Source organism: Coregonus lavaretus, assembly GCF_964263955.1.
Source record: "Coregonus lavaretus genome assembly, chromosome: 13".
Taxonomy (NCBI): domain Eukaryota; kingdom Metazoa; phylum Chordata; class Actinopteri; order Salmoniformes; family Salmonidae; genus Coregonus; species Coregonus lavaretus.
In genome coordinates this window covers 35267733-35286926 of record NC_140000.1, presented here as the reverse complement: position 1 = coordinate 35286926, position 19194 = coordinate 35267733, and the positions used below count along the sequence as shown (strand labels likewise).

Genomic DNA, 19194 nt, shown 5'->3' with positions numbered 1-19194 from the left:
ATCTAGGTGAAAGCTATGATCCCTTGTTGATGTCACTTGTTAAATCCACTTCAATCAGTGTAGATGAAGGGTAGGAGACAGGTTAAAGAAGGATTTTTAAGCCTTGAGACAATTGAGACATGGATTGTGTATGTGTGCCATTCAGAGTGTGAATAAGCAAGACAAAAGATTTGAGTGCCTTTGAACGGGGTATGGTAGTAGGTGCCAGGCGCACCGGTTTGTGTCAAGAACTGCCACACTGCTGGGTTTTTCACACTCAACAGTTTCCCGTGTGTAGCAAGAATGGTCCACCACCCAAAGGACATCCAGCCATCTTGACACAACTGTGGGAAGCATTGGAGTCAACATGGGCCAGCATCCCTGTAGAATTATTTCGACACCTTGTAGAGTCCATGCCCTGACGAATTGAGGCTGTTCTGAAGGAAAGGGGGAGGGGAGGGGAGGGGGGTGCAACTTCAATTTTAGGAAGGTGTTCCTAATGTTTTGTATACTCAGTGTGTAACACTACAGAAAACCAGGTTACTGTTTACACAAATGCCTCAGTAATTGTTAGGGTCAAATTTGTCCCCATTCTTAAAGATTTGGATCCTTGGTCCTCTCTCTTTTTTCCCTGACCTATCTTGTGGGTCAGTAACTGTGCAATGAATTGTGTAGAGCTTTGTGATAGTAATTAACATTTTAACATTTTACATTTTAGTCATTTAGCAGACGCTCTTATCCAGAGCGACTTACAGGAGCAATTAGGGTTAAGTGCCTTGCTCAAGGGCACATTTACGTCATTTAGCAGACGCTCTTATCCAGAGCGACTACAAATTGGTGCATTCACCCTATAGCCAGTGGGATAACCACTTTACAATTATTATTTTTTTTGGGGGGGGGGGGGGGGTAGAAGGATTACTTTATCCTATCCCAGGTGTTCCTTAAAGAGGTGGGGTTTCAAATGTCTCCGGAAGGTGGTGAGTGACTCCGCTGTCCTGGCGTCGTGAGGGAGCTTGTTCCACCATTGGGGTGCCAGAGCAGCGAACAGCTTTGACTGGGCTGAGCGGGGACTATGCTTCCGCAGAGGAAGGGGAGCCAGCAGGCCAGAGGTGGATGAACGCAATGCCCTCGCCTGGGTGTAGGGACTGATCAGAGCCTGAAGGTACGGAGGTGCCGTTCCCCTCACTGCTCCATAGGCAAGCACCATGGTCTTGTAACGGATGCGAGCTTCAACTGGAAGCCAGTGGAGTGTGCGTAGGAGGGGGGTGACGTGAGAGAACTTGGGAAGGTTGAACACCAGATGGGCTGCGGCATTCTGGATGAGTTGTAGGGGTTTAATGGCACAGGCAGGGAGCCCAGCCAACAGCGAGTTGCAGTAATCCAGACGGGAGATGACAAGTGCCTGGATTAGGACCTGTGCCGCTTCCTGTGTAAGGCAGGGTCGTACTCTCCGAATGTTGTAGAGCATGAACCTGCAGGATCGGGTCACCGCCTTGATGTTGGCGGAGAACGACAGGGTGTTGTCCAGGGTCACGCCAAGGCTCTTCGCACTCTGGGAGGAGGACACAACGGAGTTGTCAACCGTGATGGCGAGATCATGGAACGGGCAGTCCTTCCCCGGGAGGAAGAGCAGCTCCGTCTTGCCAGGGTTCAGCTTGAGGTGGTGATCCGTCATCCATACTAATATGTCGGCCAGACATGCAGAGATGCGATTCGCCACCTGGTTATCAGAAGGGGGAAAGGAGAAGATTAGTTGTGTATCGTCAGCGTAGCAATGATAGGAGAGGCCATGTGAGGATATGACAGAGCCAAGTGACTTGGTGTATAGGGAGAAAAGGAGAGGGCCTAGAACTGAGCCCTGGGGGACACCAGTGGTGAGAGCACGTGGTGCGGAGACAGCTTCTCGCCACGCCACTTGGTAGGAGCGACCGGTCAGGTAGGACGCAATCCAGGAGTGAGCCGCACCGGAGATGCCCAGCTCGGAGAGGGTTGAGAGGAGGATCTTATGGTTCACTGTATCAAAGGCAGCAGACAGGTCTAGAAGGACAAGAGCAGAGGAGAGAGAGTTAGCTTTAGCAGTGCGGAGAGCCTCCGTGACACAGAGAAGAGCAGTCTCAGTTGAATGACCAGTCCTGAAACCTGACTGGTTTGGATCAAGAAGGTCATTCTGAGAGAGATAGCAAGAGAGTTGGCTAAAGACGGCACGCTCAATAGTTTTGGAAAGAAAAGAAAGAAGGGATACTGGTCTGTAGTTGTTGACATCAGTGGGATCGAGTGTTGGTTTTTTGAGAAGGGGTGCAACTCTCGCTCTCTTGAAGACGGAAGGGACATGGCCAGCGGTCAAGGATGAGTTGATCAGCGAGGTGAGGTAGGGGAGAAGGTCACCGGAGATGGTCTGGAGAAGAGAGGAGGGGATGGGGTCAAGCGGGCAGGTTGTTGGGCGGCCTGCAGTCACTAGTCGCAAGATTTTATCTGGAGAGAGAGGGGAGAAAGAAGTCAAAGCATAGGGTAGGGCAGTGTGAGCAGGACCAGCAGTGTCATTAGACTTAACAAACGAGGATCGGATGTCGTCAACCTTCTTTTCAAAGTGGTTGACAAAGTCATCCACAGAGAGGGAGGAGGGGGGGGGGGGGGGGGGGGGGGGGGGGGGGGGGGGGAGGATTCAGCAGTGAGGAGAATGTGGCAAAGAGCTTCCTAGGGTTAGAGGCAGATGCTTGGAATTTAGAGTGGTAGAAAGTGGCCTTACCAGCAGAAACAGATGAAGAAAATGTAGAGAGGAGGGAGTGAAAAGATGCCAGGTCGGCAGGGAGTTTAGTTTTCTTCCATTTCCGCTCAGCTGCCCGGAGCTCTGTTCTGTGAGCTCGCAATGAGTCATCAAGCCACAGAGCTGGAGGGGAGGACTGAGCCGGCCGGGAGGATAGGGGACACAGGGAGTCAAAGGATGCAGAAAGGGAGGAGAGGAGGGTTGAGGAGGCAGAATCAGGAGAATTAAGACCTCTGCCTCAGAAGGAGGACAGTTTGATTTGATGCAAATGCCTCTTAACATGTTTGAAATGCTTCAAAACGAAGACCAAAGCTTCATTCAATTGTATAAAGGATAACAGCAATCAAATTTGTCTCAATATTTATTCCTCCATGCTATCTCACTTATTTGTTTTTATTCTACTTCCCAGGTCCTGATCGAAGCAACTGTTTCCAGGGAGCGGCAAGGCTACATTGCCATGGATGACATCATGCTCCTGACCTATCCCTGTTGTGAGTACCATCACCGATATAGAAGAGGAGGGAGGTGGTTGGGTATTAAGGAGCAGTATAAAATAGGAAAGGTAGAGACAGATACTGTATAGAAAGTGAAATGTAGAGAGTTAGGTCCATACGATAAAGTGGAGGAGAACGCTAATGGAAGCTTGACCTTTTCATTGGTTGATTGCCCTGAGGCCTCTCTCGGCAATGGGGATCCAGGTTTTATGTGAATGACATTTGCCCAAAACACTCACCATATACACTTGCCTCTTCAGCTCCAGCCACTTTTTAGGTACATTCTCTAGACTGAAACGGCAAAATGTGTCTTTTGCAAAAGCTGTTCCTCTAGGAGAAGACCTGTGGTGGTTTTGTCACTAGGTGGTTTCCCCCTGCTGTTATACAGTGGTTAAGGCTGTCTGTGTGTGCACAGTGTACCTGGGATAACACAGGCTTAGTGTGCTATCAGTCCTAGAGGAGTAGAAAAGTCCTTGGAAAAGCAGTAATGACAGTGGCTAACACCCCTGAGCTTAAACTCTGGACAAAGCTTCTCTCTCCCTGTGACATGTTTGCTCCCCGACATACTGCTGATCAAATATGATCTGCCAGCTCACTCATTTGGAATTCGGTTAACAGCTTTTGTCCAGTTAGAATACTCCTCAGCACCCCCCTTCCCACTCCTCAGACGATCCTGCAGGTAAAGAAGCCGGATGTGGAGGTCCTGGGCCTGGAGTGGTTACACGTGGTCTGCGGTTGTGAGGCCGGTTGGATGTACTGCCAAATTCTCTAAAACGACGTTGGAGGAGGCTTATGGTAGAGAAATTAACAGTCAATTCTCTGGCAACAGCACTGGTGGACATTCCTGCAGTCAGCATGCCAATTGCACACTCCCTCAAAACTTGAGACATCTGTGGCATTGTGTTGTGTGGCAAAACTGCATATTTTAGAGTGGCCTTTTATTATCCCCAGCACAAAGTGCACCTGTGTAATGATCATGCTGTTTAATCAGCTTCTTGATATGTCACACCTGTCAGGTGGATGGATTATCTTGGCAAAGGAGAAATGCTCACTAACAGGGATGTAAATAAATTTGTGCACATCATTTTTGAGAAAGAAGATTTTTCTGCATATGGAAAATGTCTGGGATCTTTTATTTCAGCTCATGAAAAATGTTACCAACACTTTACATTTTGCATTTATATTTTTGTTCAGTATAGTTTCTACTGTATGGTTTTATAGACACCACATGCCATGGAGACCGGAAGTGATTTCAATCAGAGATGCTGACTGTGGTTCCCTGCGTCTCCCATGGAGAGCAGATGTTATCTTCTACATACCCTCAGTGCTACCATTAAATAATTAAGACTGTCATCAGGACCTGGGCACAGTACTGTCTATGGTGGCACACTGCCAGCCTGCACCATTTGTCACAGGGAAAGGAGACAAAAGCGAAGAGAAAGAAAATCAACGAAAGCCACCAAGCTCCTTCCTTCTTGCAAATTCCGGTTGAAACTGCTAAGCACGCTTGACATTTCTGTTGTATTCTCCATAGTCCTAGTCTTTGACTCTGAAACCGGTGTTGCAGTCAAATGAAATATGTATCATGGTGAAGAGTCCCCAGGATGCAATCTGACACATTTATACTACCAAGTTTTTAGTCAACAGAAGGACCTGTTTTTTTTTATCACATTCGTTTTTGTGTTTGTTTATGCTGGCTCATAGCTACGATGAATTATTAATTAACCTTAGACGGGGGACTCGTCCATGGGAAACATGACCACCTGTGGACTACAAACGCAAGAGGCATCCCTGCCTCTCCCCCCTGCATATTTACACAAAGTAGATCAACAACTTGTCTCTCTCTGCCAGAAAGCAACAGTGTAATGAAACATTGGACATGGAAGAGCAGGACTTGAAACATCATTCGCCTCTCTCTTTCTGATTTCACTACTACTCCACCACTGGGGTTGCTACGGTAACGTCTCCTGTCTGTCAATCACTTTGATTGACAGGTTGGGTTGTCCTCCATTTTGTGGCGATGAGAGCCTGTGCTGGAGGCTCTAACCCAGTGGTTAGGCTCTGCGGGAAATCCATCTCATAGAGCTGTGGAGGAGCAGGAGAGCTCCAGTGTTAATCACAGTGTAGCTGGGTGGGAGGGCTGCTGCTGCACCCACACTCTGACTCACTGCGGCACTCAATGCATCAAGCTGGGTTCTTATTAGAAGAGTGCTGCTTGTTCTTCATCAGCAACAATGTTCTTGAGTCTGATTTCTGAGTTCTCTGGGGTCTGGGGATCTGGCTGAAGGATGTTTACCTAACTTCTGATGACGCCCGTGTTATGACCTATCGCCACGGTGAAGGGTTGTCGAGAATAGTAGCTGCCAGCAATTAATTGGATGACTTCTCTTCGTGGGTTTATTGTAGGACAATAAAGGGAGAGAACAAGCAATATGTCAATATGTCAATGAGTCCTTCTCCAACCAGCTGTGAGGTCCTTCATGGGAGAAAATGAGTCTCTGATTCTTATCTAATTAAACATGAAAGTTTGAATTACGTTGTTGTATAATGTGAAAAGCTGCCGATGGTGACATTTCATACTTTCACAGTCACTCTGGCAATGAAGCTGGAACAAAGTTCCGATTTCTGATCATTTACTGCAGCTCTTTAGAAATCACAAAATGTAGTATAGCTGCATAGCCCTCGAACTGAAGGACATGGGCGTTTTGCCACACATAACAACTTCGTAAAATGTCTTTTAAATAAAAGCATTTATTTTGTTGGTCTGGCTGGCTGGCATTTTGATTGGCTGACTGTCACGGCACAGCAGTCCTTTGATCTCTGCTCTCGCTCTGTTCCTACAGATAAGGCGCCCCACTTCTCCCGGCTGGGGGATGAGGAGGTCAATGCTGGGCAGAATGCCACCTTCCAATGTGTGGCATCGGGCCGGGCATCGGAAGCTGAGAAGTTCCTACTGGAGGTCAGTGGGGATCTTTCAAATACTTTTGAGAGTTTGATTGAGCCTGTCTGGAGTGTCAGGTAGGTGGGTTTGCACTTTTGGGTTCATTTTCAACTATTCAATTGGTTCCATTATGCCAGGCAAGCTCAATCAAGTGCAGCTGGAGTATTTGAAAGAAACCAAGTACTATTTGAATGCAGGTGTTTTTGGGAATAACAGCATTTTTTTGTTCTACTTGAAGTGTATTTGTAGTCACGCCATTAAAGAGGGAACCTTGAAACGATGGGTCAGTGTCTTTGAATTATAAACATGCTTGTGTTAGTATTAAAATTCAGCAGAGCATTGGGGAGAGTTTTAATGCTACGCTCCAGCCTTGAAGACTCTCCAGACCAGCACCTTTGAAAATACAGTTTGCTCATGAAATCACAGCGCTCTGCTTTCTTCACAGCCTTCTTCCTTTATCCAAAATAGAGGGCTCTGTTTTTAATATCCCTTTTCACACTTTAATGCTTTATTCATGCAACTTCCATCCATCTGAAGGTCAGGAAGGCCACTCTAGTGTATTTCTGAGTGAATAACATTCATTGGTTTTAAAAACCTCACATATGCAGGCCTGATGGAAGGTTTCAAAGAGCATTGTGATAGTCTTTTGTTTTCCAGCCTGTCTCTCACAGCAATTACCAGGCAGCCACACATCCACAACTCCTACCACCACCTCCTACAGTATGTGTTAATTACACCAGGCAAGCCTTGAGGCGGAAGGCACAACACCGTCTTCAACTTTGAGACCTCAAAGTAGGGGAGGCGTCCCTGTCCTTCCTTCAATGTTCAAGAACGAGAATTATATCAAACAAACCATTTTGTCACATCATCAAGGACAAGGACAGATGCCTCTAGTAGGGAGCTGTCATAACAGCACTAGCATTCGCAATACCAAAAGTCCTCAAGGCCCTTCGAAGCCTGCCTTCCCCAAACAGCATGGGGAGAAACATGACTGGGTGTCACGGCTGCCATTTTAGATGAGGTTGCTTCCCTTTCCTGTTGTTTTGTTATTTTCTTTTGATTGTTGCATCTGCTGTGTGTACCAGCAGGGACCCAGTCTCACCATGCCAACTCCTGCCAGACTAAACAGATCATTTTGATAGTTTTGTCAGTAATTCCCTCCAGCCTGATTGTTTACATAATCCGTCTCATGCTTATTTGATTAACCTGATTTCCCTAATATCCTTTCGTGGAGGGAGAAAAAACAGAACAGATAAAAGAAGTAAGCTGAGGGCAGAGGCCACTGAAGTCTATGATTGAGGGTTTGGTTTGTTTTTGGTATGACCACCAGATGAGACTGGTTGCCACTGCTTGACCCTAATCAGAGTTTGTTTGTTTGGGTGTTTACTTGTGACAGCTGGGGCTTGTGTGGTCTGCGGCTTTCGGGAGTTTACAAACATACACACACGTCCACTGTGGCTTTGGACAGCACAAAGACTTACATACGTCCAGTCATCCAAGCAAACAGAGAAGGGGCCTAGCTCATCCCAGTTGCTTCCCAGAGGACCCCGGGCCTATGTGTTCTCTGAGACTGAGCCTGTTTACTCACCAGTTGTTTTTCAATGAAAAAGAAAGAGAGAGAGGAATGTGTTGATAGGCAAGCCTGCTATTTCACACACTGAGAAATGCCTTGGACTAAACGTTAGACTAATGTTAGGCTCAAGGTTGCCTGTTGTTGAGACTATAGGCTTGAAGGATATTTGTGGTGATAATGGAATAGAACAATGTGAGAAATGCCTTGAAGGGTTCAGTGGTATACCTCCTTTCATTCAACAACATCTCTACTGCAGCTTTCATTCCCAGCACCGGTACTCTCTTTTGTTTTTGTTATTTTTTCTCCTGCGCTCTCTCTCTACCTTTGTCATGCCCACTCCTTCTCCGTGATATATTCTGGCTTTGAAGAGCACTGGTGTCAGAGTCATTTTCTCGGTTTAGTTCCCTTTTGCTCTGTACCATAAAAATGAAAGTGTCACGGTCGTCTATGTCGTCTAAGTATGACCAAGGCGCAGCGTGTCCAAGAAACATGACTTTATTAAACAAACGTTATCGAACTACAAAACAAAAGACGACTCAATGAAGTCCACGGTACACTGACCGAAACGGAACAAAAACCCACAATTCCCACAGGAAAACAATCAGAATAAATATGGCTCCCAATCAGAGATAACGAGCCGACAGCTGACACTCGTTACCTCCGATTGGGAGTCATCGACCAAACCTAGAAATGCAGCCAACAGAAAGGCAAACCTAGAAACAAAACCAAAACCCAACAAAACAAAATAGACCCTGGCTCAAATACAAAAGTCCCAGAGCCAGAGTGTCACAGTACCCCCCCCTAAAGGTGCGCACTCCGGGCGCACCAGCATACAGTCTAGGGGAGGGTCTGGGTGGGCGTCTGTCCACGGTGGCGGTTCTGGCCCTGGTCGTGGTCCCCACCCCACCTTAGTCACTATCCGCCTCCGTAGCCTCCTCCACATGACCACCCCCCAACTAAACCCCACTGGATTAAGGGGCGGCACCGGACTAAAGGGCAGCACCGGACTAAGGGGCAGCACCGGACTAAGGGGCAGTACCGGACTAAGGGGCAGCACCAGGATAAGGGGCAGCACCGGGCTAAGGGACAGCACCGGACTCAATGGCGGATCCTGGCTGGCTGGCTCTGGCGGATCCTGGCTGGACGGCTCTGGCGGATCCTGGCTGGACGGCTCTGGCGGATCCTGGCTGGACGGCTCATGGCTGGCTGAAGGATCTGGCTGCTCATGGCTGGCCGACGGATCTGGCTGCTCATGGCTGGCTGACGGATCTGGCTGCTCATGGCTGGCCGACGGATCTGGCTGCTCATGGCTGGCCAACGGATCTGGCTGCTCATGGCTGGCTGAAGGATCTGGCTGCTCATGGCTGGCTGACGGATCTGGCTGCTCATGGCTGGCTGACGGATCTGGCTGCTCATGGCTGGCTGACGGATCTGGCTGCTCATGGCTGGCGGAAGGCTCTGGCTGATCCTGTCTGGCGGAAGGCTCTGGCTGATCCTGTCTGGCGGAAGGCTCTGGCTGATCCTGTCTGGCGGAAGGCTCTAGCGGCTCCGGTCTGGCGGACGGCTCTGAAGGCTCATGGCAGACGGGCGGCTTTGCAGGCTCAGTCCAGACGGGCAGTTCAGGCCCCGTTGGGCAGACGGCAGACTCTGGCCGTCTGAGGCGCACCGTAGGCCTGGTGCGTGGTGCCGGAACTGGAGGTACCGGGCTGAGGACACGCATCTCAGGGCTAGTGCGGGGAGAAGCAACAGGGTATGCTGGACCCTGGGAACGCACATAAAGCCTAGTGCGGAGAGCAGCAACAGGACGCACAGGACTCGGGGAACACACAGGAGGCTTGGTGCGTGGTGTAGGCACTGGTGGTACTGAGCTGGAGCGGGGAGGTGGCGCTGGAAATACCGGACCGTGCAGGCTTACTGGCCCCCTTGAGCACTGAGCCTGCCCAACCTTACCCGGGTTGATGCTCCCCGTCGCCCGACCAGTACGGGGAGGTGGAATAACCCGCACCGGCCTATGTGGGCGAACCGGGAACACCATGCGTAAGGCTGGTGCCATGTACGCCGGCCCGAGAAGACGCACTGGTAGCCGGATGCGTTGGGCCGGCTTCATGACATCTGGCTCAATGCTCACTCTAACCCGGCCGATACGTGGAGCTGGAATGTACCGAACCGGGCTATGCCTGCGTACAGGAGACACCATGCGCTCTACTGCGTAACACGGTGTCTGCCCGTACTCTCGCTCTCCACGGTCAGTCCAGGGAGTAGGCGCAGGTCTCCTACCTGACTTCGCCACACTCCCTTTAAGCCCCCCCCCAATAAATGTTTGGGTAGTACCCACGGGCTTCCAGCCTTGACTCCGTGCTGCCTCCTCATACCGCCTCCTCTCGGCTTTAGCTGCCTCCAGCTCTTCACGAGGACGGCGATATTCTCCCGGTTGTGCCCAAGGACCCTTTCCATCCAGTATCTCCTCCCATGTCCATGAATCCTTTATAGGTGGATACTGTTGCCGCTTGACACGCTGCTTGGTCCTGTTTTGGTGGGTTTTTCTGTCACGGTCGTCTATGTCGTCTAAGTATGACCAAGGCGCAGCGTGTCCAAGAAACATGACTTTATTAAACAAACGTTATCGAACTACAAAACAAAAGACGACTCAATGAAGTCCACGGTACACTGACCGAAACGGAACAAAAACCCACAATTCCCACAGGAAAACAATCAGAATAAATATGGCTCCCAATCAGAGATAACGAGCCGACAGCTGACACTCGTTACCTCCGATTGGGAGTCATCGACCAAACCTAGAAATGCAGCCAACAGAAAGGCAAACCTAGAAACAAAACCAAAACCCAACAAAACAAAATACACCCTGGCTCAAATACAAAAGTCCCAGAGCCAGAGTGTCACAGAAAGCTTACCCCCTGCTATTCATCTGCAAGACTACACATTAGAGTGACTAAAGGGTGAAACATAAAGTCCATGCACTTATAGCTACTCATGTGGATTTAAATGTATTGGCTCCATAGCGGTTTGTAGGACTGTGTGAGTGCTGGGTGGTGATACCACCCTATATTGCTATGGACACTAAAGAGGACTGACTACCGGCGCTTGCGCTGAATTTACCTGATGGCCATCATAACCAATATTGCTCTCATAATCGTTATTATCTTAACGAGATTTCATTTGTTTGTATTAAAGGATAGCTGATTGTCATTTTATATGTTTAAATCAGAGGGGATGACCCCTGCCATTCTAATTTAATTGCATGCTGCTGGACAATCATCCTTTTTAATCATTCTACTCAAATGGCCTAGATAGCAATAATTGAAACACATGTAGTTATTATGTTGTTAGCTGAGCATCATGGCTCCACCAAGGGAACAATAATCTTACTATGCAGACTGCCTCAAATATGGCACTCCATTTAGCTGGTTTAAGAAGATTGAGCATACACAAATGTTGTGGATGTTGTTTCAAAGCCTAACACAACGAAATGGACAGCACTTTTTAAGGTGATGATTAATTCAAAACACCCATACACATATTAGAGCTTATGCATAGGCCTATATACACTGAGTATACCAAACATTAGGAACATGGGCATGGACTCTACAAGGTGTCGAAAGCATTCCACAGGAATGCTGGACCATGTTGACTCCAATGTTTCCCACAGTTGTGTCAAGTTGGCTGGATGTCCTTTGGGTGGTGGACCATTCTTGATACACACGGGAAACTGTTGAGCTTGAAAAACCCAGCAGCATTGCAGTTCTTGACATGAACTGGTGCACCTGGTACCTACTACCATACTATCTTGCCCATTCACTCACCCTTTGAATAGCACACAAACACAATCCATGTCTCAAGGCGTAACAATCTTTCTTTAACCTGACTCCTCCATCTATACTGATTGAAGTGGATTTAACAAGTGACGTCAATAATGGATCATAGCTTTCACCTGGATTCACCTGGTCAGTCTGTCATGGAAAGAGCAGGTGTTCTTAATGTTTTATGCACTTAGTATATGAGCCCAATCCCCCCCTAAAAAAGCCTGAATTAAAATAATGATTGTGCCGTTATACAATACATAGCCTAATAGCCTACCGCATATTACGCACGGCAGAAAAACATAATTGGTCTAGCCTATAATTCTAGTAATTGCCTTTAAGTGTGGACTGTATTATTATGCATACTGGATGGACTGATTACCTTATGCTACGCTCCAAACTTTCTATCCATGAGTCTGGGAGAGAACATAATATAGGCCTAGGCGATGCTGTTGGTTCATTGATTGTGCAGGGGGGCTTACAAAGTTAACCTACAATTATAGTGAATTTATATTTGATTTTGAATAGCCTAGTAATAGGGTATTTTTTATTGTTATAATTAATAGGCTGACACATTTCCTTTAGCTACAGGATATCTCACTACTGCGCATTTCCATCTCCTCCTCTCTCTCCTTTCTAGAGTGCGCAGAGAGAGGGGCTGTCAAGAATGTAATAAAATATGTTTAGTTGTGAAAACATGTTACTATCGATGTTCCCAAACAGATTTCACTTGTTTTCCCAAATTAAGCACTGTGTAGTTGCAGGAACAGGGTTGGAGAGCCCATGGCATACAGAGTTTCGGTGGGATATAACCTGTTGGCTGCAAGGCTGCATGCTCCTCAATCGGTGCGTGGAGTGAAATAAGTGTTCTTATACTGAACAAAGATATAAATGCAACAGGCAACAATGTCAAAGATTTTACTGAGCTACAAGGAATCAGTCAATTGAAATGAATTAATTAGGCCCTAATCTATGGATTTCACATGACTGGGAATACAGATATGCATCTGTTGGTCACAGACACAGTTGAAGTCGGATGTTTACATACATTTAGGTTGGAGTCATTAAAACTTGTTTTTCAACCACTCCACAAATTTCTTGTTAACAAACTATAGTTTTGGCAAGTCTGTTAGGACATCTACTTTGTGCATGACACAAGTAATTTTTCCAACAATTGTTTACAGACCGATTATTTCACTTATAATTCACTGTATCACAATTCCAGTGGGTCAGAAGTTGACATACACTACATTTACATTTACATTTGTCATTTAGCAGACGCTCTTATCCAGAGCGACTTACAGTTAGTGCATACATTTTCATACTAATCTCTTCAAATTGCATTCAATACAATATTCAGGGTTTCGCGAATGAGCTGCTTAGTTTGATACACCGACCACACGGTTAACAGCTATAGGCAGTAACCTGCCCTTCAGGGTCTGGAGAACATGTTGGGAGTAGGTCAGCAACCTTCTGATTCTGCACCGCAACACGTCAAGAGAAAACACAGGATGGGCAGCCATTATGGTGGGAAGCCCCTCCACCTCTCTATGGAACCAGAGGGCTGTGTGTGATGGAGGAGTCTGGGCCGTAGGCTACAGGTCATGTGGTCTCAGACTGACCAACCAGACTGCAGCACACCTGAGGGATGGGGTGAGGGCAGTTCACATAGACTGACACCAGACTGCAGCGCCCAACTCCTGAAGAGGTGATGGCAGCCTCGGATATCATCGACTTCCTACAGCCGCCCTTGTAGACAGACCAAAAGCCTCATTTCAGAACAGACCAGCCTCAGTGCCATCAGAACCCCAAAGGTATCGGGTCATTTTATGACGGATGCATTGTATTTTCTGTACGGCTGCCAAAGACAAACTCGTTTTATAATGACAACCATAACGTGATCAACAGACAGTCTTGAATCTGCAGCAGTGAAAAGGCACAGTCAACACTAAGTTGACTGTGCCTTTAAACAGCTTGGAAAATTCCAGAAAATTATGTCATGGCTTTAGAAGCTTCTGATAGGCTAATTGACATAATTTGAGTCAATTGGAGGTGTACCTGTGGATGTATTTCAAGGCCTACCTTCAAACTCAGTGCCTCTTTGCTTGACATCATGGGAAATAAGAATGTGTTCTTATTTTTTGTATTTTTTATTTAACCTTTATTTAACTAGGCAACTCAGTTAAGAACAAATTCTTATTTACAATGACGGCCTACACCGGCCAAACCCGGACGACGCTTGGCCAATTTTGCGCCGCCCTATGGGACCGGCCGGTTGTGATACAGCCTGGAATCGAACCAGGGGGTCTGTGATGACGCCTCAAGCACTGAGATGCAGTGCCTTAGACCACTGCGCCACTCGTTAAATACACTTGCATAGTTAAATAAAAATAAATAAAAATAAAATTACATTCCTGCAGTCAGCATGCCAATTGCACATTCTCTCAAAACTTGAGACATCTCTGGCATTGTGTTGTGTGTCAAAACTGCACATTTTAGAGTGCCTTTTATTGTCCCCAACCCAAGGTGCACCTGTGTAATGATCATGCTGTTTAATCAACTTCTTGATATGCCACCCCTGTCAGGTGGATGGATTATCTTGGCAACAGAGAAATGCACACCAACAGGGATGTAAACAAATTTGTGCAAAATAAGCTTTTTTTTGCATTAGGAACATTTCTGGGATCTTTTATTTCAGCTCATGAAACCAACATTTTACATTTACATTTTTAGTCATTTAGCAGACGCTCTTATCCAGAGCGACTTACAGGAGCAATTAGGGTTAAGTGCCTTGCTCAAGGACACATCGACAGAATTTTCACCTAGTCGGCTCGGGGTTAGAACCAGCGACCTTTCGGTTACTGGCACAACGCTCTTAACCACTAAGCTACCTGCCGCCTCAACACTTTACATGCTGTATTTATAGTTTTGTTCAGCGTATAAACCCGGACATTTCTATATTCAATCCCATTTAAAAGCAGAGTTTTGATGGTTGCCCTTAAAATGAGGAGGATCCCAGATGCTACTATATTTATTTCTCAGCTGCTCATATTAACCACCTGCTCTACTATAAAACCGGAGTAGTAGCTTACCCGGCATGATTGAAAAACAAACTGTGGGAACGTTGCCTCCATTCTCTATTTGAGTGCATACGGATGTCTTTTTACTGCTGCCACTGTTCCTGCCCATTTGATAATGAGCCATTCTAAATTGAAACTAATTTTACATATTATTAAAGACAAGATTAAATTGAGAATAGTCTGATGGGTGAAAATATGATCACTTGATGAGAGAACAGCATGCACACGTATGAGCAACCTGAGGCAAGGAACAGATCACAAGCTTTTTTTGTGACTTTCTCAAATCATTAATAGCCTATAGACGCATCATGCAGCCCATATACTGTATGTTTTGATTTCTAAGACATTCTAAGGTAGCGTATAGAACCTGTTTCAAATGATCACTTTTACGCTCAACATAGCCACTTCATATGCACACTTGGTCCGGAAAGGAATTATATTCCTCTTACTTTAAAATCATATAAAATAAAATAATGGCACAGGACGATTTTGTCTGCTAAATGAACTAGCCTACTGCCTATGGCATGGCACAAAAATACATTTTCTTCATATCATTAGGTTTCTTTAGAGCTGCCTGAAAAAATAATGGATTTATTGTGATAGTGCATATTAAATGGATGCAGTAGATGCAGTTATTTGCATGAAAATAACCGGCTGACAAAATGCAGTTATTTGCATGACTTCTACAGCGCTACCCTTGCTCTGCAAAGGCCGCGGCTTTTGTGGAGCAATAGGTAACGATGCTTCGTGGGAGGCAGTTGTTGATGTGTTCAGAGGGTCCCTGGGTCGAGCCAAGGTTGGGGCAAGGAGAGGGACGAAAGCAATAATGTTACATTGGATCACTCAGTTGGGCTCTGCCCAGCTGCTGGGGTTGCTGTGGAGGTTGTCAAAGAGGGGTAAGTGTAACCGGTGTGAAATGGCTAGTTAGATAGCGGTGCATAGTAGTAGTGTTTCAGTTGGTGACGACACTCGCTCTGAGACCTTGAAGTATTTGTTTCACTTGCTCTGCAAAGGCTGTGGCTTTTGTGGAACGATGTGGTTCGAGCCCAGCTTGGGGCAAGGAGAGGGACATAAGCAATACAGTTACATTTGTTTCTGTGTGTCTGTGTGCAAGCATGTGTTTGTGTGGGTGTTTATATCTGACCCATCCTGTTTTCTCTGTCCCCTCTCTCCAGAGGAACAGTGGGGATGTGACATCTACAGCCTTGGTCAAGCACCTGAGTCACCGGCGCTTTGTGGCGTCATTCCAGGTGGACAGTGTGCAGCGCAACGACCAGGACCTGTACCGCTGTGTCACCCAGTCTTCCAGGGGCTCTGGGGTCTCCAACTTCGCTGAGCTCATCGTCAAAGGTAAATACGCCTGCCATCAGTCAGTGGGACGAGGCTACTAGGTTATGGATCTCTCAATATGCTGTACTGTAGGTCTATGAACCAAGGGTGAACTGAATAAAACTGGTTTAGTCATGTTACTTTGTGTTAGCAAAAGCAGAAAATGGTGTAAATGAACATTTACATAATCCGTAATCAATTTACACCTCCCACACACTTGTCAGCTGTGGCATAATTCAATCAGCACATTGAAGTGCTTGATTGATATTATCATATAGACTATGATGCATGCGGTATCGTAAGCAAAGCACATCCTTCAAATACAATAATTGTAACTCCAAATATGTATGTTGGCACTATAAATAAACATAAAATAATAACAAAATATGTTTTATTGTCACATACAATAAAAAGGTTAAGTGCCTTACTCAAGGACACATCGGCAGACTTTTCACCTTAGGTATTTAAACCGGCAACCTTTCGGTTACAGGCCCAATGCTCTAACCACTAGGATACAGTGAGGGAAAAAAGTATTTGATCCCCTGCTGATTTTGTACGTTTGCCCACTGACAAAGACATGAACAGTCTATAATTTTAATGGTAGGTTTATTTGAACAGTGAGAGACAGAATAACAACAACAAAATCCAGAAATATGCATGTCAAAAATGTTATAAATTGATTTGCATTTTAATGAGGGAAATAAGTATTTGACCCCTCTGCAAAACATGACTTAGTACTTGGTGGCAAAACCCTTGTTGGCAATCACAGAGGTCAGACGTTTCTTGTAGTTGGCCACCAGGTTTGCACACATCTCAGGAGGGATTTTGTCCCACTCCTCTTTGCAGATCTTCTCCAAGTCATTAAGGTTTCGAGGCTGACGTTTGGCAACTCGAACCTTCAGCTCCCTCCACAGATTTTCTATGGGATTAAGGTCTGGAGACTGGCTAGGCCACTACAGGACCTTAATGTGCTTCTTCTTGAGCCACTCCTTTGTTGCCTTGGCCGTGTGTTTTGGGTCATTGTCATGCTGGAATACCCATCCACGACCCATTTTCAATGCCCTGGCTGAGGGAAGGAGGTTCTCACCCAAGATTTGATGGTACATGGCCCCGTCCATCGTCCCTTTGATGCGGTGAAGTTGTCCTGTCCCCTTAGCAGAAAAACACCCCCAAAGCATAATGTTTCCACCTCCATGTTTGATGTTGTTCTTGGGGTCATAGGCAGCATTCCTCCTCCTCCAAATATGGCGAGTTGAGTTGATGCCAAAGAGCTCGATTTTGGTCTCATCTGACCACAACACTTTCACCCAGTTCTCCTCTGAATCATTCAGATGTTCATTGGCAAACTTCAGACGGGCCTGTATATGTGCTTTCTTGAGCAGGGGGAACTTGCGATTTCAGTCCTTCACGGCGTAGTGTGTTACCAATTGTTTTCTTGTTGACTATGGTCCCAGCTGCCTTGAGATCATTGACAAGATCCTCCCGTGTAGTTCTGGGCTGATTCCTCACCGTTCTCATGATCATTGCAACTCCACGAGGTGAGATCTTGCATGGAGCCCCAGGCCGAGGGAGATTGACAGTTATTTTGTGTTTCTTCCATTTGCGAATAATCGCACCAACTGTTGTCACTTTCTCACCAAGCTGCTTGGCGATGGTCTTGTAGCCCATTCCAGCCTTGTGTAGGTCTACAATCTTATCCCTGACATCCTTGGAGAGCTCTTTGGTCTTGGCCATGGTGGAGAGTTTGGAATCTGATTGATTGCTTCTGTGGACAGCTGTCTTTTATACAGGTAACAAGCTGAGATTAGGAGCACTCCCTTTAAGAGTGTGCTCCTAATCTCAGCTCGTTACCTGTATAAAAGACACCTGGGAGCCAGAAATCTTTCTGATTGAGAGGGGGTCAAATACTTATTTCCCTCATTAAAATGCAAATCAATTTATAACATTTTTGACATGCGTTTTTCTGAATTTTTTTGTTGTTATTCTGTCTCTCACTGTTCAAAGAAACCTACCATTAAAATTATAGACTGATCATTTCTTTGTCAGTGGGCAAATGTACAAAATCAGCGGGGGATCAAATACTTTTTGTCCCTCACTGTACCTGCTGCCCATAGCTCTACATTCAATGAAGAAATACAACCTGTCTGTGTTAATATCTTGGGACTGGCAGTGTCACCAAGGGATGAATAATGTGTTTGTTTTAATTGACTGTGTTTTGAATCTTAATGTGTATTTAATGTGTATATCGTCTATATTTATGTTTGCCTGATGTACAGTTGAAGTTGGAAGTTTACATACACTTAGGTTGGAGTCATTAAAACTCGTTTTTCAACCTCTCCACAAATTTCTTGTTAACAAACTATAGTTTTGGCAAGTTGGTTAGGACATCTACTTTGTGCATGACACATGTAATTTTTCCAACAATTGTTTACAGACAAATTATTTCACTTATAATTCACTGTATCACAATTTCAGAATTTTACATACACTAAGTTGACTGTGCCTTTAAACAGCTTGGAAAATTCCAGAAAATGATGTCTTGGCTTTAGAAGCTTCTGATAGGCTAATTGACATATTTTGAGTCAATTGGAGGTGTACCTGTGGATGTATTTCAAGGCCTACCTTCAAACTCAGTACCTCTTTGCTTCACATCATGTGAAAATCAAAACAAATCAGCCAAGACCTCAGAAATAAATTTGTAGACCTTCTGGTTCATCCTTGGGAGCAATTTCCAAATGCCTGAAGGTACCACATTCATCTGTACAAACAATAGTACGCAAGTATAAACACCATGGGACCACGCAGCCGTCATACCGATCAGGAAGGAGACACGTTCTGTCTCCTAGAGATGAACGTACTTTGGTGTGAAAAGTGCAAATCAATCCCAGAACAACAGCAAAGTACCTTGTGAAAATGCTGGAGGAAACAGGTACATAATATCTATATCCACAGTAAAATGAGTCCTATATCGACATAACCTGAAAGGCCGCTCAGCAAGGATGAAGCCACTGCTCCAAAACCGCCATAAAAAAAGCCAGACTACGGTTTGCAACTGCACATGAGGACAAAGATCATACTTTTTGGAGAAATGTCCTCTGGTCTGATGAAACAAAAATAGAACTGTTTGGCCATAATGACCATCATTATGTTTGGAGGAAAAAGGAGGGCTTGCAAGCCGAAGAACACCATCCCAACCGTGAAGAACGGGGGTGGCAG

At 45.9% G+C, this 19194-nt stretch overlaps 1 protein-coding gene across 1 annotated transcript in view; it reads left to right on the top strand.

Annotated features, from left to right (window-relative positions):
• LOC311140713 (receptor-type tyrosine-protein phosphatase U) overlaps positions 1-19194 on the top strand; it is a gene marked incomplete at its 3' end in the record, with an annotated part of 426520 nt that overhangs the window by 261008 nt on the left and 146318 nt on the right. The window contains exons 4-6 of the mRNA XM_084175898.1: positions 3153-3234; positions 6081-6196; positions 15825-15999. Of these exons, the coding sequence (XP_084032024.1) occupies positions 3153-3234; positions 6081-6196; positions 15825-15999 (373 nt within the window). The remainder of the gene's footprint in view (positions 1-3152; positions 3235-6080; positions 6197-15824; positions 16000-19194) is intronic.